Here is a 24,498-nt window from a genome sequence, read left to right on the forward strand (position 1 = left end):
CCTGGGTCTTGCACAGCAGCCCGAAAAACAGGGTGGGTGCTCACCGTTGCAGTTAACGCAGGTCGCCGGTTCAGAGATTGGTTTCGTACACTCGTACGAGAAGTGAGTTTGAGCACATTTCAGGCAGGCTGGTTCTGCTGAGCAGTTACGCTGGGAGTGTCCATATTTTTAGCATCTAAAACACTGAGTTTGGAAGCGTCCCCCACGGAAACGCTCAATCTGAACTTTTCTTAGGTACTGATGTAGAAGATGTTCCTGTTAACTCTGGAATCTGATTGGAAGATAAGAAAAAGTGGGAGGGGCCTAAGGCCCTGTCCGCTTGCATTTAATCCTCTGAAGAGGGTTTTCAATTTTCTGCTCGGTGGAGAGTCCTCTGTTGAAGTGGAAACGGGAGTTTCCACCGTCGCCGAGGCTTCGGTTACTTCCTCTCGCTGCATCGGTTCAGGTTCCAAAGGAGATGTAGGCACTGAGTCAGGAGGGGAATCAGTAGGAGAAGTCTTTTTCTTCCTCTTCTTTTCAGGTCTTTCGGAGTCTGGATCCAGCTTGGTAACGATTTCCAAGGCTTTCGCCTCTTCCATCATTTCAGGCTCAGTTGGGGTAGTAGTTTCGGTGGCATTCACCTCTTCTGACTGTTCTGTATCCAGGGATGTCTCGGTGGCTTGGGCAGTCCTTTTGTCGTTAATTTCTTGGAGAGCCTCAAGGCAGTAGTAGATCATATACCAGTAGTTTTCGCTTTCGACATAGGTATGCATTTCAATGCAACTTCTGCAGCTGGCAATATGATAATCAAAATCGGAGGTCAGTCGAATCATCAACTTCCTTTTGGATATCTCTCCAGGCGTTTGCCTTGATAGCTGGGGAGTCAAAGGTGGGGGTTGGCTTGCGGCAGGGTTGGTAAACCTTCCCTCCACGGCGAGATCTCTGGGAAGACATTGTGGATAGAGATAAAACAACCGCACTCTAAGAAATCTCAATCGTGAATGAACCACCTCTGAAGGCAGATGCTTCGACTACTATATACGGATTTCCCCTATCGGGAAGTCGTTATGGAGTTAAAATACTATAATGAGGTTTTCTGGTAATCTTAGAAGATTAAGATTCACAAGACAATTCATCATCAATTTTTAAATTTAACACTTTAGACATTTTACGCATATAATCAGCATTTAAATGACACAATCTTTTATGCCAAATTACATTCATTTCAGCGTTATTTTTAACTTTGTTACACCCAGAAAAACATACATCGTTATTAGCATTAAGTTTTAGCTCAACTTCTAATTTTTTATTCACATTTAAAGCTTTCAAAACTAAACGTCCATTAGAAACAATAATTATTACTGAGTTTGACTGTGATTTATCCTTATACCTTTTATCCATTAAACATGTAACTGACAGTAAATTATGACGTAATTCTGGTATATACAATACATTACTAATTATAATTTTTGCATTATTACTTAGTGAAATAGCTTTAACAGTTCCGGTTCCTTTAGTATCTAATGTAAAAGTCTTACCTGCCTGGTATATTTTACTGTCGCAAGCATCTAGAGATTCAGACCAGCGTCCATCCCTACCTTACACATATGAGACGTGGCTCCGCTATCCAGGAATCCAACATTCGTCCACTTGTCCTTTCTGTTCAGCTGAAACTAAGGCGAAATTATCTGGAATAGCACTATCGGATACCAACGTTTCTAGAAAATTTGATTTTCGACGACCTTTTACTCTGCTTGTCGATGGTTTGCAGCCTCTATCGGTTCCCACTTCTTGATGTTTTGAATAACAATTCCTCGTTATATGCCCCGGTCGTCTACAGGAGTAGCATATTTTCCTTGGAAGACTCTTCTTCTGAGTAGCATACGCAGATTCCAAATTTCTTTGTCCATGGGATTTCTGTAGTAAATCTTTTCTTCGTCCCTTAAGACTTCGAGTATTTCTTCTAGCGACTTTTCTTGTTGAGTTTTTAAAACTTGTTTTATGCTCTCATATTTTTCATCTAGATCTATGACCGTGTAAAACACCAATTCTCTGTCAGATATTTTCTGTCCCAAGGAAGCACACTTAGTAGATAATCCTTTAGCTCGAGCTATATAATCGTTTACGGCTTCTAAATCCAGCATTTCTAAGCTTTTAAGTTCGGCACCCGCATCAATCTTTCTATCTTCTTCAAGCCCAGTGTAGGTAGTTTTAATGCTTGTCCACAAAGCTTTTGAATTCTTTTCTTCTGCATATAGCAAAGCCTGCTCGTCTGATAGAGACAACTTCAAGTATGATACGGCATCTTGGTTAGTAGTTTCCCAAACTTGCAATTTAACAGGTTCAGTTGGAGCTTCCTCTGTCAATGCCGACATTAGTCTTTTCAAATTCAAAACTGCTTCCATTTTCATGGCCCAAAGATGATAATTAGTTCCAGTCAACTTCGGAATTCCAAAAACTTAGTCTTTTTCCATGATGATCGTAAACCACGCTCCGCTAACAAATGTTGTTTTGTTGAGGGACACAGAAGCAATGCTAGCAAATAAAGAGTTTATTAAAATACAACTTGAGGAAATAACATCACGCACACACTATGCAAAAGAAAATATAGCTTAATCAATCATCATAGCTCATGATGCAACCGAACGAACGAACCACCTCTCAGGCAGATGCTTTGACTACTATAACACGGATTTCCCCTATCGGGAAGTCTTTACACTAACTCGCGCAACTTACCTGAGAGAGAGGAAAAATGGGGTTTTGTTCGCATATTAACAACACATTTCATTTCAAGATTAGTAATATTTTCACATTTTCTCGCATGACATTCACGCTATTCGGTAAATATCATTTTAGTTCCCATTAAGTACAAAAGTGTGTAGTAATCGCTTAAAAAAATGTGTGAAATGATTAAAAAATTAAAATAATTAATAAGTAAATAATTTTTTCATCATCATAAATTGAACATAATTGAACCTTAAAAGAAATTTTTTTTAAAAAAAGCACTTAAAAATAACAGCTACCAAAAAAGCGCTAATGCTCACTTAAGAAATAAAAATTAAGTACTCGAAAAAAATGATAATGTGGACACAGCTTTTTAAGTTATGTATTTTGTCCTCCTCAAATAAACATATGTGTGTCAATATAATAAAACATTTTGGGATCTGTCCTTTTTTTAATTTAGACATAACCAACTGAATATCGTCTACAAACAAAAAATTATTGTAGCAATCGATGTGGGTGAACTTTTTATAAAAAAAATTTTTTTTAATGATTTATTTTACTTTTTAACGAAATTTTTAAGGAAACCAAGTTCAAACATAAACAATATTTTCTTAAAATTTCCAGGAATAAACATCTCAGAATTCACAATTCCTTAAAAGAACCTTAAATCTTAAAATTTAATATTTAGCCATGGCTTAGCATTTTTTTTTTTTTTTTTTAATTTAAGCCATTACAATACTTAATGATAGTTATTTTAAAGTAAGAAGCTTCGAATTTTAAAATACGGGTAATATAATTATAATTTTAATAAAATAATATTTTCAGTTCATGGATTTAAAGTATTAAATTTTTTTTCTTTTTTTTAATTTGAAGAATCTTTTTTTTCGAAAACTCTAATTAGACACCAAACCAATTGAAATTTTTATTAATTGTAAAAATTCGGTTTTTATTTTTCGATATATATTGCTACTTTATATGTAAATTTTTTTAAAAGTTCCGATACGGCTGGTACTCTTTTTATAAAGTTTTTATTTCACAAAAGACAAATATATCTACACTTATGTCTAAGGAGACGATATAATAAATCAAATGTAAACATAGCAATAATGCAACTATGAGTAGGATGCACAATAAATGTAAAATTCTCATTGAGTATTTAAAATAATATGTAGCTTTATAAATACGTGATATTTATTTTTTAAAACCTTATTTCATTACAAAAAAAATCATGCTTCCCTAAGTTTGAAATACAGCTTAAAATATACCTACTATAATTTAAAAGCCACGCGTCCCGAACTAAACAACAGAGGCGGGCAAAATTTTTTGATCTTGTAAATCAGTGAAATTCTAAAAAAATTTCTTTTTAACGCAACGACGGAGATTGCATGGTATATTATATTCTTCTCATTTAAATATTCAACGTAGAGCATAATATTTGTTGAAACATTAAGTCGATGATTGCGGTAGAATCGTGTGTCTGAAATCATCAACCTCAGCCATTTTTTCTTTCTTTTTTTCCCCCCCTTCTTTCCTTACCAAGCATGTAACTGCCATATTTTCTTCTGTTATTCTTCAAATTGCTACAGTCGCATGTAAGAGTTAGTTTATTTTACGTGTTTTTGAATTCTCATATTTGACACATTTATGGTGGCAATATCCTCGAAACACAATTGAAAGAACTCTTGGGCCTTACAGAGTGTAAACAATTACGAGAGTAATTGGAAAAATTATTTGTTCCATTGTATTAAGGTGCAATACTACCCATTATTAAGCAAAAATAATAAAGAATTCATCGTGATTTTATAGTTCTCAACAAAATTCGTATAAAAGATATCGTTTCGGTGAAAGATTTTATCCATCCAAACGGTTGGTATTCGGGAATATTCACTAAATACACGATGGTATCTGTGGTAAGTTTGATCAACATTTTATTGTTAGTCTAAAAAAAAATAACTTAATTTTTTAAAACATTGAATATATTTTTTACAGTTTTCCTTGAAATGTTACATAAACCATTCTTTATAATATAACAAATAATTTAAAAAACAACTGTTTTTTTTCTTCTTTATTCAGGACTATTATACTCAAATAACTAAGTGTGTACCATTGATTCTGCTCTTAAAAAATACGTTAGAATTGGCTTTCAGATTTTCCAGATATTGTTGACAAATGCTATACAACTGGAATTATTTTTATCCAAAAAAAAAAAAGCTTTTATTCATTCCTTTTTTTTTTCATTCATTTATTTTTTATTTATTTGTTTGTTTTGAATTTATTTTTAAACGGAGAAAAAAATAAATAAAAAAGTGTTTAGCTAACGATTCTAAAAGTGATGAAATTTAGGAAAACAGGCGAAGCGCACAATGGATGGTTAGATGATGTTAAAAAGTAGTGAAAAAGTGAGTTAATGATCGTGATGAATTAAGCTAATTGAGATAGCCGTGGCTGGCACTCTGTTATAGTGCTGGTAGAAGATGAATAGTTACGTAAATTTCGGTTGCTAATTTTAATCAGAGGCAGTAGGACGTAGGCATAATATTTTGTAAGATCCTTTACGTTTTCTCTTTTTGTTAAGGGGCCTCTAAGATAAAGTTTAAGAAAACGTTTAATCGTTTAATACATAAAAACGAATTGTACGATTTTTTGTAGTTAATAATTTTTCTAGCATTGGTATTATTCTTTTTGATTTTGATTTTCAAAATTTCGATTATCGCTGTTTTTTCATATATGTGTATTATGCAAAAATGTTTAACATAACTAGTTTCTATTATCAATATGTTAAAAACTGCTGCCTTTAGAAGCCATACTTATGGCTTAAGTTATTACATTCAATCTCTATATGATTGATATGTCATAAAATTCAAACTTTTAAAACCAAAAAATATTTTTAAAAAAATAATAATAAATAAATAAATTTATAGCTTTGGGGCGGGTCCGTGACAAACGTCCCGCTTGCCTCACCTTTACGATGACTCTAATCTATATTATATAAAACGCTAATACGTACGTATGTATGTATGTAAAACCGATGATATTTCTTTTCTCGCGCTGGCAACAGTTTTCATTTTTAATTGATTGGATTCGGCGCGCAAGAGCACGTAGTGAGCAACCAGATAACAATAACCAGAGTGAGCATTATCAGGTTGTTCAATTCAGATTCATGCACTAAAAACATGGCAATATTTAATTTAAACTCATTTAGGAATTAATTAATTAATTGAAGTGAGAATGCTTTAAAAGGCCGCTGTTGAATTGATATTTTTCTACTGGGAGCTACCTAAACGTCTAAAAAACGTTTAAGTGTTTGTATTGAATGCATTGAATTTTTTAATATTTCGCGTTTATTTATGCATTGAATTTTCACGCTTTAAAATGCAGAATGTTAGTGAAGCAATATTTGATAATTTATTTTGCTAATATGTTTCTTATTTAGCTAATGTTTTGATTTTTTCACCATGTACAATCTAAATAGCTAATATACTTTTTTAAAAGCCAATAAGAACATTGGTAGAATTCTTCTACATAAGTATAATACTATGTCTTTGATGATAAAATACTATGTCTTTGATGATAATATATTATGTCTTTGTGCTAGAACTTTGTGTTCATTGGCGAGCGAGCGCAGCGAGCCATGGTTCACGGCGTGAACCACATAGGATTGCGTAGCAATTCTCGGGGGTTGGCGAGCGTTAGCGAGCAGGGGGCGGAGCCTCCTAGTTGTAATATAATTCTTAATTAAAATTTTGATGTAGAGATTTATCGACAGACCAGCAGCAACAAAATGTAAACAGTTTAAAAAAATTAGTTTTTTTTAAAATTTAATTTATTCATCATTAGCAGTTCGCAATCGAGACTAGAGAAAAGAAAATTATGTATGCGCCTTCTGATTGTTGAGTGTATTAAAAGGCAAATATAAAATTCGAATTTCTGATTACCACGAGATCAGAAAACCAACCTCGATGCGATTTTTTACCCATGCACGTAAAATCTTGAACTAAAATCTTATGGTTTTAATATTTTGATAGCATACTTTAAAATTGCAGTTCACAGGCCTTGTTTGCAATGCATTTGTTCAGGGCACGTCTGTTGCGCATACCCCAATTGTTTTTTTTTTCATAATTATTATTCTATTTTTAATTTTAACTTAAATTATTCTGACAAGGCTGTTGAAAGGCGAACCAACTAATCACCGAAGGTGCGGCTATAGTTATATGTCGAGATGAGTAACTAATAATGTTTTGGGTGTAGAATTATTATGGAAACTAATGTGTTTAACTATACGTTACAGCAGAACCTAAAGCTTAGAAATTCTGTTGAAAACTCTACTGGTATTTGGGTTACGGATAAATCGTGGCATTCGTCGATTCAGAAGCCAATCAGTTACGAACGACAGACAGGCGTGACATCGGTATCCAATTAAATATGATTTAAGTCACATGGCTGCGCCTAAGCACTAATCTTCTTTTCAAATTGAAAGTTCCCAATTATCACTTATTTTTAAATCCATTAAAAAAATAAACACTTGATGTTATATTAGAAAATACACGAATAATAAGGATCCTAAATTCTTAGACAATTCACTGGGTGATCAAGAATTCAAAGTAACTCAATTAGTAAAATGTTAATTGTTTTAATTTTTATAAAAGATATTTATTGCAATCTCAAATAAGCATAAAATATATAAATACTAACTTAATCCATTTTGACCTAGCATGACATATAAGTCTCGTAAATTGCAAGAATTCTACGAGAATTTTTCTTATCTGAAACAGGACTGTTTTTATATCGTTTTTTATTCTTTTCAAAAATCAAGTACATAGTTGCTAATAGAAGAAAATATTCATTTAGTTAAAACAAATAACCATTTCTTTAAAAGGAGCTTTTTTGCGTTATGGCATAAAAAAATTCAGGTTTGAATGAGTTAAATAAATATATTATTTTAAAATTAAACACTCTTTGCAATTTAATTTCAATAGATTATATAATTAATAAGTATAATAGCTTAAAAGTCTACGTTTGCAACCTCTTAAAAAAGACTTAGAGACTTAGTAAATCTAGTAAGTCATACAAAAGACTTAGTAAATCTTACAAAAGACTTAGTAAATCTAAAAATATAACGTATTTTAAAAGCAAAATATTACTGCTCAACACAAATTTTCGATAAATATTTACCTAATAGCAATAGAACTTTCACCTTAATACTTGAGCACTTAAAAAAACCTAGAAAAGAGATCATTGATGTAAGTAATGAAAACAAATTTAAAAAATTTTTTTTTTTAATCTATGACGTTAGGGAATTCCAAAACTGTATACAGGGCCTGATTATTGCCTAGGCCCAATAGGCATGGGCCTTAGGGGTCACAAAAATTAGTAAATGGAAGGTGAGATAGCTTTGTGTTATTTTAAGTACTAAATAAAAAATAATTACATCTTACAATAAAAAAAAATATTTCAGTTAATCAGTGACTTTTAACAAAAATTACAGATGATTTCAATTGTTTGTGGTCACCAAACTATTTTTATTTTGACATAACATTGTTTTAGATTTTGATTTATAGATACGTAAACTTCATCTTAGAAAAATAATCTTCAATTGTCTGCTTTCAATATTTCTTAGAATGTTTAATCTTGCAGTTCAATAGATTCTTTTCTATTGTTGGGACTCAAAATATTATGTAAACTTCAGTAACTTAATTTCAAAATATTCTGTATGGGGCCAGGAGAATATGGGGGGGGGGGGGCTGAATTTGTCTTCATCGGTCCCTGACTGTATAATGTCCCTGCCTCAGTTGCTATAATCAGCACCTGCTGCAATAAAATATTAGTTTATAATGATTCCTAAACTTGTTGCATAAATGAGTTGTGAACCGAGAAGTGTGATAATTTTTTTTTTCTCTTTCTTTCCCGGAGCGCAGTTCGCTGGGAGTGGATGGAAGGAGATCGAAAGAAAAATTTAAATATTGCTTGCTGTTTTGTTTACCAGTCAATATGGAGGATAAATCTAGAAAAGAATTAAATTCTGCCCATCGACTCAAAGCCTCATATGATTCTACTGCTTATCCCGTAAACTAGCTTGGCGCGATTATTGCCGCTTTTACACCAAATGTTTATTGCCCATGAAGCTTATAGAGTAAAATATATAGCTCATATTTGGGAGGTGCGATTGTAACCTTTTCAGCAATTTCTTTGGGGGGAAAAAAGATTACAAGATCATGTACTTACTTTGTTTGAAACTGAAAGGGGAACTAACAGTAATATGTTTTCAACAATCAAGAAGTTAGAGACATGCTTCTCTAAGTTTTATTTTTAAAAATAATATTTTTAAAAAATAAAAATTCGTTTTTTAAAGGAAATTTAATAGGAATTTCTTGTTTTTAAAAACATAAGCATTCTTATTGAAGGAATTTTTATTTTTAATAACATTATTTATAAGTTTAAGAAAATTCTTATTTTAAAAAATCTAAATTGATTTTTTAAAACCATTATTTATTTTTATTATTGGTTGAAGGGAATTATTATTTTTTTAAATATTGCTTTTTTATTTAAAGAAGATCAAATTTTTATTATTATTTATAAAAAAATTCTTATTTTGTTGAATATTATTTATTTTCAAAAAACATTCTTTGTTTTAAAAATATTTAATTGTTTTTTAAAAACGTTATTTCTATTTAAAAACATTATTTTCTATATTTAAATTTTTCTTAAAAGAAATTCTTTATTTTGAAATATAATTTATTTTTTAAAACTATTACTTGTTTTGAGATTTTAATTACACGGTACATTTATAAGTAAAAATGTACCATGTAAAGAAAAATTTTATTTTTTAAGTCTTATTTTACTCTTCCTTTTAGCGATTTTTCTAGTAAATTTTATTTAAACATTTATTATAGATTACCTCTTCTAATATTAATTAATATTTTATATTAATATTTTTAAAATATTAATATATATATCTTAATATTTTTAAAAAACTATTATCTTTATTTATGTCGAAACATAGCTAAATTAAGTTAATAAATTAAAAAAAAAATTGTGGTTAAATATTAAACTTTTAATCAAATTAGACTTTGAGTTTTCTGTACATTCCCATGTACAGAAACTGTGCAGTGAATACCTCTTGATCAAAGGGTTATAGAAACATGGTTAAAATTGAAAATATTTTTCAAATTAAGTTAGTATCGTATATGATTGCGTGACTTGTTTTAGTAAGTTTTTAGAAAAGTAACCTTTTTAAACCTTGTTTTAATGCTTAAACCTAAAATTAGAAAAATGCTCTTTAATACAATAGTCTGTAAAAAAAGTTTTTTTTTTTTAAAAAAAAAAAACTGGTAACATTTGCCTCAAAAAAAGAATTAAAAAACTCTTTTACTACTTTCTCACAAAGAAATAGGAGAAAGAAGTCGTCTGCATAAAATCTTAGAAACCACAATAAAAACTTTCTCACTAACATGGTCGCAAACTTAACTGAACTGCAAACTAATGAAAATTACATTGAACTTCACTAAACTGAATATTTCAATCTTATGATAAGAGATGGCTCGGGAAAATAACGTTCGCCTTCAAATTAGATGAACAGGTTTCAAATCCCAGGGTTGATACGGATTCCGGTTTGCACCAACCACTGTGCGATAATATCCTCAGCAGAATAAATATCCTAAGCGGTAGACGGATCAATGGTTAGTGTCCCCTTGCCGTCAGGCTAACCGTGATATGTTTTCTTGGTTTTCTTCTCCATGTAACACAAATACGGGTTAGTTTCATCACAAAGTCCTCGATGAGGACACATTTCTCCCAACATTTGGTTCAGGAGTTCCCTTGTCTTCTGGATTGGGTTCAAAATAACAAGGATACGGAGTTGAAGTGGGACTAAACATATGAAAAGTTTAAAATTGAAATACCTAAGAATGAAAGATTTTTTAATGCAAGCGCCTCTTAAATGGATTGCATTATCAAATTTATTCTTATTTCGTTGAAATTATCCAAAGCTATTTGCATTGAAAAATATATAAATGAAATGAATTGATAGAAATAAAATGGTTAAAATTAATATTTAATTATTTTTACAAAGTTTATCTCGAAGTTGATAGTTGACAGTTAGCAATATTTCTTAAATTTGAAAGAAATAATGAAAATTTTACTTCGATTTACTTTTTTTTTTTTTGTTGAAATATTTAAATAAAATTTTCACTTAATAATATGAAGCATAATTATGAAAATTGCTCAAGGAAAATAAGAAAAAATGAAAACACTGAAATCTCAATTAAGTAATAATACTATTTTATAATTTTTGTAAAGTGTACTTTACAGATACTTTGAAGTATGAAAATATTGAAGTTATTTCAGTTAAAATTCAAGTTCGGTTAAAATAAATATTAGTTAAAAAAAAATATCGAACAATTTTATATCATATTCTAAATTTTTAATCTTGTTTTATAATCACTTAATCCTTTTTTCTTAACTATAAAAGAAGGGATTTTTAGTAATGAATAAATATAAATATTATTTCTTCATTTTGATAAGTTTTTTTTTTATAATTAATCCCATAATTAGTCAATTTTGACATCTAAAAAATGCTATTTATTAATATACTCTTAAAAAAACTATTTAAAAAACTGTTCAAAAAAATTAAAAATCTATCTACATATTTATTTCGTCAATCTTCCTTTTTCTTAAACTAAGAAAATTGTACTACTCATGAAGTGAAATTATGAAAGTTGCACCTACTAATTTTATTAAGAAATTACGAAGTTTATTAAAAATTCATTAACATATTACAACATATCTTGATTCTCACAATCAAAATATAAGTCAGTGAATAAGAATTAATCTAAAATAATACGGCATAAAGTAAAAGTAATATTTGACCCATACACATCATGCGCTTTTATCATGCACTTTTAAATATACAAGTGTTTTGCAAAAATTCTGAAATCTTAAAAATTCCAACTCACAAAATTGTGTTTCCCAATTGAAATTCGAAATAAAATATTCATAGATCAAAAAATCATGACAAGCAGGCAAGTCTTTATTAATATATAATATTAATATATAGTATAAATAAGGATGTATAATAAGTATTTGGATAATGAATTAGAGCTGATAAAAATGAAGTTAAGATTAAGGTGTGAGTAAGAATTAGCCTCTAGCCATATCAGCCTCTTTAAAAAAAAATGCTGTTTTTTTTACATGTTTTTGTCTTAGTCTGCAATACAAGTTTGATTGCTAATATTTACATAGAATTCAATCAATTTGATTTAAATCTAGCAATTATATTTCCTTTAAGTTCAAATTTTCTAATAAAATAATTTAAAAATTTTACCACTGAAACCCTTGTTAAAAATTATAATATTGAAGAAATCTTAACTATTCAAANAAAAAAAAAAAAAAAAAAAAAAAAAAAAAAAAAGAGAGAGAGAGAGAGAAAGAAAATAATAATAATTTAATAATTGCATAAATTTGTTTTAAATTGTTTTAATATTTGGTTAAATATTTAAAATAATTCTCATATGACTGTAAAAAAGGAAGAACTTAGTCTGTAATACAGGGTTGATACTAATATATAGAATTCGATCAATATACCACTGAACCCTTTGCTAAAAATTATAATATGACTACAGGGTGTCCCAAAAGGTCGTTTACAAACTTAACATGCTGGTCTGTCATATCATGATGAACAAGATTTGCATAGGAACTTGTGTCCGAAAATTAAAACTGCGACCGCTAGAGGGCGATAATTGCACGAAAACGGGAGAGAGGGAAAAACAATCATTTCAGGCGTGGACGTTGAAGGAGAAGGATGAATGAGTTTAGTAACGCAGAAATGGCCGACATGCATTACGTATACGGCGCCGCTGATGGAAATGGACGAGCCGCGGCACGGACGTACCTTGAGCGCTTCCCAAACTGACGTCAGCCAAGTCATGTTTTGTTTGGACGATTGCACCGCAGATTATGTGAAACAGGTGCTTTTGTACACGTAGCCACATCGGTCGAGAACGTGCTACACGCACACCTGTCGTAGAGGAAACCGTGCTACAGGAGTATGCCATCAACCCGCAAAGAAGTCTCCGAGAAGGCGAACGCTAGAGTAGCTCGTTCCACCATGACACTGCGAAACGTGCATTGTGGCAAATGGAAGGAATTTTGAGCATTTGCTGTGATGTAATGATGTTTTATAATAAAAATCATATTAACACCGCTATCGATATCATTTTTTTCTCCTCATCCAAACCTGCACTTATCGCCCTCTAGCGGTCTCAGTTCTAATTTTCGGACACAAGTTCCTATGTAAATCTTGTTCATCATGATATGACAGACCAGCATGTTAAGTTTGTAAACGACCTTTTGGGACACCCTGTATATGATCTTGACTATTCAAAAAAATTTTCAATAACTATTTAAATTCTTTTAAATAATTTTAATATTTGCTTAAATATTTAAAATAATTCACATATCTCTGTAAAATATATCAAAAAAGCGAAGTTAACTATCTACTAAGTAACTGATGTAAAAATAATTTTAATTGACTGAATGCTTCAAATGATTTCAATCAATGACAATCAAATTAAAAATAAAGAATTAAATAAATTTCTCCAAATTTGAAATGAATATTAATTCAAACCTTCATTAAAAAAAAGTTTATATGCTATGTTTTAGTTACAGAAAATAACATTCTTTGGGGAAAACTGACCAAGTTTTGATGTCCTAAAAAATGTTGTGCCATAATTTTTTATGAAAATGAAGTTTTCTTATGATTTCTAGAAATTTCCTTTTAAAAATAAGATTCCTTAGTTTTAGAATTTTTTGAGTACGATGTTACTCTTAAAAGCTATTAAAAGACAATAAATTTTCCAAATTATTAATATCGAGTTGCTCAAATATATATTAAATTTAATGCAATAAGTATTAAGCCATTCATGAAAAAGTATGATGGAATTTCATTTTAAGACTAAACCCATTGGGTGCTGCTATGTCGATTGAGAATATTTCTTTTTCTTCTCAATTTCTTAGAATTATTGCATTTAATAATGAACATGTAAAGCAGAAAAAAAGATTTTGTGGGAAACAAATTGCTTTACTTTTATAGATAATTCAACACTTCCAACCAAAGCTCCCATTTCGGGACGGACAAACTGGGAGTCATTATCAAGTGCTTGTAATAAATTTTTTGAATTAGCTGGTATTAAGGAAAGCTTATTACCAAGCATTTTCTGCAATTAATGTTTTTAGCATTGTGTTAAAAAAAGCGATGGAAAAAAACCCACTATTTTCATACTTTACTTATTTTTATTATAAAAATCGAATACAAATAATTGAACTTAAGGGGTTGTATCTAATATGAGGTTTTTACCCCTCTTGATGTTGGCAAGAAATATATTGTCATAATATATTTAGCCCAGAAAAATAAACAGCTTTAGAGGATAAGTTTGCGATTATGTGAGAAAGAAAGATCTTTTTTTTAGATTAATCTGTAATCTGCTGAGAACTCGTACGTTTGTGGAATGAGTATTTAAAAACATCGATTTCTACTTATGATATCGATATTACTAGCTAGGAGTGCGATTTCCCATTATTTCGCAGTTTCGATTTCTCGAGCACGCGCAGTGACTCTTTCAGAAGAAAAGGGGTATATTTTTACATTATGTGCTGCCAAGTTGCGATTCCCCACATTGGCGAAATTTGTATCTAGTCTTTGGCATGACAATGACTACAAACATACACTAACCCCTTTGCCATACCCAGCCACACCCTTTCAGCGATTGGAAGGGAGGTGTCAAACACGATGCGAGGATGAATACTACATGTAACCTTCTTTACATTTTAGAGTTTAATATTTTTTTATAAAACTGTATAATATCAGGAATTTTTTATTGAACTGTTATTAAGAAACATTTCTTCTTTTCCAGTTGATTCGTCGGATTGCAATTATAATCTCTTTCGTTCACCTCATCCAAGCTCAAAGACCAAACGAGGCCTTTAATTCTTATGGAGGACAGCCACAAAATATTCAGACCGGCCCAAGAAATCAACCTCCGCCCCAATTCAATGGTCAGCAAAGATGGACACCTCCTAACCAGCAACCCTATAACAATGGGTTCCAAAGAGCATCACCTGGAACATTAGGTGCTGAATCAAACAGACCCTATAGTGAACAATTTCAACAAGGCCCACCAAGAACCAATAATAATCTAATAAACCGTCCATATATTGAACCTCCGAGACCTATAGAAACAACTGGTAATGGATATAACCGACCTCCTGTCACTTATGGCGGATACCAAAGAGGACCGCAATTATCTCCAGGAAGTAACCAAAATAGGCAGGCCATAAATGGCCCGCAAAGACCGCTCATAGCAATTGATAATAATAGACCAAACAGTCAACCTCAAAGAGTGGCTAATAATTATGGACAAAATGTTTTTAACCAACAAAGACCATCTTTTGCAACCGATAACTTAAGAAACAGACCAATATACTACCGTCAGAGGGGACCTGCGAGAACAGTGCGTAATGAATCCAATGCGCCAATTTACATTCGAAGAGCCCAAAGCCCACCACCTACCAACAATGAATTAAACCGACCCATTTACAATGTTGGAGGACCGATTAGAGTTCTTGATAATGATTCTAACAGACCTATAAATTTAAATGGATTTCAACCAAATGTACCAATATCTGATGCTGGACTAAATAAACAAACCAATTTAGTGGACATTAATAAAGAAGAACAGACTGAAACTAATAACGACCCTGATACGAATGAAGGCGTTGTAAACAATGCGCCAAGGGAAACACCACCTGATCAACTAAAATCAGTTTCTGAGGAACCAAAATCTTCAAGCAACTCAAAACCTTCATCTATTGAGATTAATAAAGAATCCAGCAACAGCAATGGATCTACATTATCGTTAATAGAAAAAAGTGACAAAACCAAAGATCCAGAAAATTCCACGTTGCAAAAGCAAAAACCCATGACTAAATTAGAAGTAACTACACCAAGTAATGTTCAGAATTTGTCATCCTTGAATACTGAAACTGAAAAATCTGACTCCACAGAGGAAACTTCGTCTGAACAGGAGTGAATGACTATTACCCCTCCCCTTGTCTTTTTAGCAAAATTTTCTGAACATTGAGATAACCTAGGTTTGAAGACCATAGCACGCAAACGAACTTCGTTTTTTAAATTTTAGACATTTTGTCTTAAATAAAATTTACTAATACGTACAGGATATTCCGTAATTACTAATCTTAGCCCGTATTTTTACAATCCTTGACAAAAATAAAATCAAAGAAGTAAGCAAACATTGAAGGCAACTAGTTAATTAAGTAAAAAAAAAAAATCTTATCTATATTTAACGAATAATAGCTAAGAAAGGCAGAATGAAAAACATCAAAATCTATTTGATAGCCTGATTGAACTGTATGGAATTTCCAAGAGTTCAGTCTCGCTTTCCGCATTCGTTAGAAATTCGATAGCATTTTTGTTTTTTCCCAGCTGAAATATTAACTGTTGACTTCTAATATGCATAATTTTATGAATTTAATTTTGACAATTATTCTAAATATATGTAAAAAAAAAGGGCGGGGATTACGGAACAATTTGTATAATATGTGGACTTTAATTTCAAAGCAAATTTTGAGGAAAATTCTTTATAACTTCATCAGATAAATGAAAAGAATGTTATTTATATTGTCCTAACTGTAGCAAATATTATATGATGAAGTGCATTACAAAATATTTTTACAATAAGTGTATTTTCAAGCAAAAATTTGAATCACAGGAAACGCTGCATTTTATAACCACATTTTCACCCATATAACTTATTTATTTCATACTCTTCTTCATTCATTTAGAAATATAAAAAAAAACTGCTTTTAAGAAGAATATTGTTCATTATTACGATATATATGTTTTTAATTGTTAATAAATCAATACCGAATGTTTCATTGCTTTGTTTTGTTCTGAGTTGTTGACATCATTGTTTTGCACTGTAAAAAATGTTTTAATAACCAAATATGAAAAGTTTTTATTATTATTACTAAAAAAAAGAGTTATACTTGACCAACACATTCAAAATCTTCCGTCAAGGCAGAAAATTTTGGTTGATGCAATTTTTTGCCTTACTGGATTTATTTAAAACTAATTTTGTTTGAAAGAAATGTATGTTATAATTTTTAAAGGTGCCCAACTGGAGTAATATTTTTAACAAAAATTTAAATTTGTCCATAAAATGAAAAATTTCTGCCAGTAGACGGAAACTTTTAGACATTTTATATAATTTTTTTTTATACTTCTTTGCACCTCGAGATTCACATGAAACTGGCTGCATATGGAACAGAGGTCTTCATACTTTCCAAAAGTGCCCATATATCTAAAAATTTCATGACATTTTCTAAAAAAAAATATTTTGTCCAAAACACACTTTAAATTGTGTTTGTGTTTCCTCTGAATCAAGGAAATAAGAACTTTGAACTGTTTTACGGAATTTTTAGAACGCTTATAAAAAAAACTGAGATCACTTTCCGACTAACTAGAGAGCTTAAAAATTATCTGAGGCTATGTATTTTGTTACAATACGTGCAATAGGAAAGTCAATTTAAGCGAAAAAAAATTTAAATTGCGATTTTTATCTATTTGGAATTTTCGTATGATAAGCTACTTGCATAGCCGTGTGGCTACACATTTATACTGCGAAATTTTTTTGTTTTTTGAAACACTTATTTTTTTGACTGATGCAAAATTATTGATTATATTGATTGCTGCCACAAAATAATAAATAAATAGCTGACACAAAATAATAATGACATAAAAGAACAACGAATTGTAACTGTATTATAATTAGTTATTCCTGCAAGGCGAAAAAAAACTATGCCAAAATTACCGCAATGTATGGTTAAGACATTCCTGTCAAAAAAAATAAAATAATAATCTGGTAGTATTTAAACCATTTATTTGGTAATTTTTCAATTCATATGGTAACGATTTTACCAGAAATTCATGTAAATTATTATTCTTATCCAATTAAACTATTACTATATACATAAACTTATCATAATAATTTTGATTTGCAAAAGTTCTTATTACCATACATTTAGTAAAAAAACAAAACTGAAAAGTAAATTTAACCAGATAAACGATTTTAAGTAATTTTTCTGATTTTGACATAAAAAAAACTAGCAAATTGACGGAACACTGTATGATGTGCTGCATGAAATACTTCTCTATGAATAATATTGTGGAGATTTTCCTGATTTTGAAAATAAAAAATACCCAGCAAAGTGACAGGATATTGTGCGACGTGCTGCGTAAAATACTTCTCAAAGAACAATATTGAAGTAATTTTTCTGATTTTGACATAAAAAAAACTAGCAAATTGACGGAACACTCTATGATGTGCTGCATGAAATACTTCTCTATGAATAATATTGTGGAGATTTTCCTGATTTTGAAAATGAAAAATACCCAGCAAAGTGACAGGATATTGTGTGACGTGCTGCTTAAAATACTTCTCAAAGAACAATATTGAAGCAATTTTTCTGATTTTGACATAAAAAAAACTAGCAAATTGACGGAACATTGTATGATGTGCTGCATGAAATACTTCTCTATGAATAATATTGTGGAGATTTCCCTGATTTTGACAATAAAAAATACCCAGCAAATTGACAGGATATTGTGTAACGTGCTGCGTAAAATACTTCTCAAAGAACAATACTGAAGTAATTTTTCTGATTTTGGCATTAAAAAAACTTGCAAATTGACGGAACACTGTATGATATGCTGCATGAAATACTTCTCTATGAATAATATTGTGGAGATTTTCCTGATTTTGACAATAAAAAATACCCAGCAAATTGACAGGATATTGTGTAACGTGCTGCGTAAAATACTTCTCAAAGAACAATATTGAAGTAATTTTTCTGATTTTGGCATTAAAAAAACTTGCAAATTGACCGAACACTGTATGATGTGCTGCATGAAATACTTCTCTATGAATAATATTGTGGAGATTTTCCTGATTTTGGCAATAAAAAATACCCAGCAAATTAACAGGATATTGTGCAACGTGCGGCGTAAAATACTTCTCAAAGAACAATATTGAAGTAATTTTTCTGATTTTGAGATAAAAAAAAACTAGCAAATTGACGGAAAACTGTATGATGTGCTGCATGAAATACTTCTCTATGAATAATATTGTGGAGATTTTCTTGATTTAAAAAAACTATCGAATTGACCGAACATTGTGTGTGATGAGCTGTATGAAATATTTCTGTCAATATTGTAGAAATTTTGAATATGGTAACTAGCCAACAGACAATATAATGTTAGAAATTCTGTAACATGCATTCAAGACTAAAACAATGTATCACAATAGAAGTTAGCTCTTGAAAAGGATATTTTGTTGATGGAGTCCCCATGCTTAAAATGCCTTATTTATTCATGGATAATTCATATTGTTTCTTATTCTAGCAATTAGTACCTACTTATGATTACGCCAAACCACAGAAGAAACTTTTTCTCACAAATTATCGTTCACCTCCATTTCTAATTAAAAAGAAAGTAAAAGTGAGCTCAGACAAACATAGAGTGAGCCATGAAGTTTAAATTGCTGAAAGAAAAAAAAAATTTCAAAATTTAAATAAATTTTTGGAAGAGAACTTCTCCATTCCGTAATCCTGAGTAAACTCCTCAGAATTCATTTTGAAAATTTCTTTTCAGTATTTGAAATTTCATGGCTTACTCTATGTTTGTCTGAACTCATTTTTCTACATTTCAAATAAGTTAGGGCAGGGGTGGCGAACCTTTATACATCAACGTGTCATTTTTCTAAAAAAATTTTTTAATGATGTCATAGACGTGCCGTCAAATAATTTTGACTTCGTGATTATAGGGAAAATAATAATACTAAACACTATCAACTCAAAACTCTTTATTTATATTGAAATAAAATACATTTTGCAATGTCTCAGTTATACGCATAATTCAACTTAAAGTAACATCAGTGTGACTTCTGTTGTTGCAGATTAGATGACAAATAACTTATATTAGGTTGTAAGATGTTAGTTTAAGCAGGACTCTTAAATTATTTTTGCTAGTTATTTATTGTTAGTTTGCTTTTTACGGTTATTAATTGTTTTTTTAGCATTAATTGTTAATTTTTTTATTAATAATTGCTTATTATTTTGTGTGTTTTTCGTGAATTTTAATTTAATTGTTACTTATGCTCCAATTGTGATAGGTGGTGTGCCCAAAATATTGTGTCGAGTGCCATAAATGGCACGCGTGCCATTGGTTCGCCATCCCTGAGTTAGGGGTTCAAAAGAGAATTTACGACGAAAAGTTTCTCCCGTTGTATAGCGTACCCTTAAGGGAAGTTTTAATGAACTTCTAATAGACTTTTTGGATACGTTAAAAAAAATGGTTAAATTCTTGGAAACACATTGACATTAATTTAATCTGTATAAAAAGTTATACTGATTCAATAAGAGATTTTCCAGAAATTAAAAAAAAATATATTAGATCACACGGAAAAAAGTATAATTTATCAACCTTTAGCACCTGAGTTCCAAACATGTCATAGAATTTTAAAAAAAAAATGACTGTTATTACAACAAATAGGTAATGTCTGTCGTTTTTTAAACCTTAAAAAAAGGGGATAATGATACAGACATTATTACATAATTACTGCAATAGGTCAAACAACCCGGTAACTCACTGACATTTCTAAATTTCCATAATATCCTAATGAAAAAAAAAAAGAAATAGTAAAATGAAATAAATGATGTTAAGTTGTTTGAAACTAAAATATCTAAATTAATAAAATTCTGAAATATTTCGGGTAAAATCCTCTTCGATTGCTCTTGAAATAATCAATTGTAATTCTCTGGTCCAGCGGTTCCAAGTTTTTTCCGGCTGCGGAACCCTAAATGATCAATCTTCTTTTGGCGGAACCCCCAATTAATAAATAAAGTTCTCTAAACCTAACAAAAGAAACACTACTTATCTATTAGAAAATATTAATATAATGTTAAAGTATCAATGTTAATATAAAATATAATGTCCATAAAAAACATTAGAAAAATTTATAAAAATCAATTTTCTATGTAAATTATTGTAAAAACGAATTATTTCCAACAAAGGAAAATTATTATTTTTTGGACACAAAGAATAGTTAAACTCTATTGGTATCTTTATTTAACCACCCGGAAACTTCACAACTAAATTTGTTTTAAATTGAAATCGTAATATATCAGCCAAAAATCTGTCTGTTAAAAATTCAAATTTGCTAATTCACACACTTTGAATTATATTTTGACATAAGTTTCTTCTGAGAGTGCAGTGATTCTGTCCGGTTCATTTCATCGACTAGGTCATTTCGTCGACAGGTGAAGATTGCGGCTACCCCCTATGTTTTGAAGATACTAAATCCAAATATGTAAAAAAAAAAATATATGTTTATTCAGAGAAAGTACGTTTTGTGTCTAATTTCGTAACTCAATTAATAGTTAGCACTAATTAATTAGCATATTTGAGGTCAAACCCAGGAACCATTAAGATTGACACTTAGTTCGTGAAAATCCGATCATTAGAACGAAAGTTATTCAGGGTGATATCTTTTTTTTTTGCGGAGTGTACATTACGTTACAGAAATGAAATAGTACTTGCAAATTTGGTATTCAAATTGCCGTTTAAGCATATTTATTTCTGAGTTTCATTGTTCTGATTTAATTTTATAACAAGGCATTTTTATAGATTAGCATGGTAAAGGCAGTTGTTGTTGTTGTCGTGTCTATGCTAGTGCAAAGATTAGAGTCCTCCAAAAGTCTTGATAACAAGGTTTGCAAGTTCTGGAGTCCGATGGCCATGGAGAATTNGTAGCAATTAAGGTTTATATATTTGGCGATAGTCCAGAAAACCGCCAAAAAAAGTCGCCAGTGCAAATGAATATTTTAAGATAACCCATTGTCTAATTCAAAAGAAGAATGCTTAATTTTACTAGGTTGCTAAGCAACAAAGCTCTCTGAATGTAAAAAAAAATTGAAATAATGCTCTGTGATTACTCAGAGAGGTTTAATTAATAGAAAATATTTCGAAGTTTCTAGGCAATAGACTATTTTTAAGCTAATTTCTGTCCAAAAAGCAATTTTTTTTTTATTTTAATCTCCTTTGACAAGAAAATTTGAATCGATTTATAAATTATTTATGATTTTCAAAGTTTTTATAATTTAAATACATGAACTTTTTATCTGATATTATTTAGATTATGTTGCTTTTGCTATACTTATTCGAGGATTTCATACTGAAATCAAATTAGCATAACTTATTATAATGGCTATATACAAAATTTTAGGGATAATCATTTTCACAGCTTCAATCGAGTGTTCCAGGCAAGAAAGTTTGAAGAAAAGAAAGTGCTTGAAAAATAAAATGTATATTGTGTAGTAATTCTAATGCACATTCATAAGGTTTTCTATAATTTATGATATTTCTTTTTTCTATAACTCAAGGAATTGCTGAATGTTTAGTGGTATTTTAAAAACATTGAAATATGTTAGGTTTAAGAATAAGATATTGAAATAATATGTTGCATATTGTATGATTCATTGTTTAAAAGGTTACAAGGTTTTCTTTGGATAAAGATGATTAGCAAATAACATCCTCATGTTTCGATACAATCTGGTGTATAATCCTATTCTATCAGAAGCATGCTTTTATAAAACTCGACATTCGTTGAATAAAATGTTTTTTATTCAAATTTCTTTACTAAATTGCAAATAGAATTTTAGATGACCAAAAAAGAAACAACGTATTTTATAGTTTTAAAAAAATAAAAAGATTAGCAAACGATTATTAGCGAAACAAATATGAATGAAATTTTACGCTACGCGCGCTAAGTCAAGTTCCTCGTAAGTTTATCACATTTTAATATTAATCGCCCCATTTAATCATTTCGTCAAATTATTTCTTTTTTAAATAATTAATTTTTCTCATCTTCTAATAAATAAAAACAGTTGAAACTTTAGATTTTTCAATTGAAAAATATGTAGATTAAAATGGTATAAAAAAATCCATACCTAATAATTCAAAATTTTTTCATTCTCACTTTAGTTAAATAATTATTAAAAATTATTTTTTTCATGAAATTATCTTTGGGTAAATGAGTTTTATGAGTGGGTGCAATTTTTTTCTGAATTGCTTCATTAGTTTTTAAAATATGACTGAAAACGCAAAAAGCGAAATTAACATTAAGGGGTCCAAACTTTGAATTGCTCTCCTGACCAAACTATGGGGACCACATTTCCCAGATTGCGGCTACCCCCTATATTTTGAAGATACTAAATCCAAATATGTAAAAAAAAATACATTTTTATTCAGAGAAAGTACGTTTTTGTGTCTGATTTCGTAACTTAATTAATAGTTAGCACTAATTAATTAGCATATTTGAGNAACGAAACATTAAATCGGGGTAAACAAAAAACAAGTGATTCAATTTACTGATAAGTAAAAATAAAAGTTTGCAAAATCTGTATAACAGAGCGTAAGTTACTATTTACTTTTATTAACATATCAGCCACGAGTTGTTAATACATAGATTAGAAGCAGGGTATATAATTTTATTTTATTTATATTATTACATTATTCTTAGAATTTCGATCTCTTGGTTTAGATAAAGAGGTATATAAGATGCAAATATGAAAGAAACTAAAACATGAATGAAATTCACGATCTTAAATATTTTTATATGTGAATAATGCTTCGTATTTTTTAAATATCTTATTAAATGCGATTTCTGTTATCAGCATGAAATTACTTTGACGTAGTTAAGATAGTGGAGCGATGTATTATAAAAAATGTATCATAATTTTTCACGAAAACTATAAAATTCTTCGTTTTCGTGAGGACATAATTTCGAGATATTGGGTTACTTTATATTCTATCTCCGAAAGTTATGGTGAAGTGAGGACAGGAATAAAAGGACATAAGTCTTGCTATTTGGAAAAGATTGGTGCTATTTTTTGATGTTTTTTTTTAATGCTGAATCGAATGAAATGAATGGAATTAATATTGTATAGATAGAACTAATAGTTAAGAAGTAACGAGGGTTTCATGCACACTGTAAGAATTACATTAAGGTTATGATAAAATAAACGGCAGCAGTAAGTCCATCCAATTAACCATTATGTTTACAGTAAAGAACATTTTTTGCCTTTAAAGTTTTGAAACCTGTTACAACTATTATGGTTGAAAAACAATGAATGCAAAACTATACGGTATTTTACCCGTCGTTAAAAAAATTTAAGAATTTAAAAAATTTATATTAATTATCTCATTTTTCGTTAACTAAACAATCATGAATTTCAAATACATATTATTTTTATATTTTCTATATTTTAGTTTTTAGTCTCCTGGCTAATTTATGCGGAAAAGTTGCGATAAATTTTGCTTGTAGTGGTCAGAAAACACTTGAAAATGGTATTGTTTTTTAATACAGGGAACCATTTAAAATTTAAGTACTTAAACTAGTTGAAATTTCAATTGTAATGTTTTTTGTAAAGGTCAAGTTTTTCCTAATTTTAACGTTTGAATTCAAGTGCAGATATTTATCAATTATATAAGTTTATTATACATCTATCTATTATATTGAAAATTCATTACTCATCGAAAAAGATACTTTGCTGAAGAAGCAAGCACAACCTTATAATGACTTTCGCACCAGCTTTTTTGAGCCTTTGTGGTCTGATTCTTTCCTTCATTAAGTGTAAAAAAAGAGAGATGGGTATTTTGCAACTCTC

The 24,498-nt window shown here is 30.0% G+C and overlaps 1 protein-coding gene across 1 annotated transcript; it reads left to right on the plus strand.

Annotated features, from left to right (window-relative positions):
• The first annotated feature begins 4,269 nt into the window (after window positions 1-4,269).
• LOC107441826 (uncharacterized) lies at window positions 4,270-16,650 on the plus strand. The gene is made up of 2 exons (XM_016055208.3): window positions 4,270-4,613; window positions 14,610-16,650. The coding sequence occupies exons 1-2, from the start codon at window positions 4,602-4,604 to the stop codon at window positions 15,783-15,785; spliced, it is 1,188 nt and encodes a 395-aa protein (XP_015910694.2). The 5' UTR covers window positions 4,270-4,601; the 3' UTR covers window positions 15,786-16,650.
• The last annotated feature ends 7,848 nt before the right edge of the window (window positions 16,651-24,498 follow it).

Source organism: Parasteatoda tepidariorum, chromosome 1 (assembly GCF_043381705.1).
Source record: "Parasteatoda tepidariorum isolate YZ-2023 chromosome 1, CAS_Ptep_4.0, whole genome shotgun sequence".
NCBI lineage: Eukaryota > Metazoa > Arthropoda > Arachnida > Araneae > Theridiidae > Parasteatoda > Parasteatoda tepidariorum.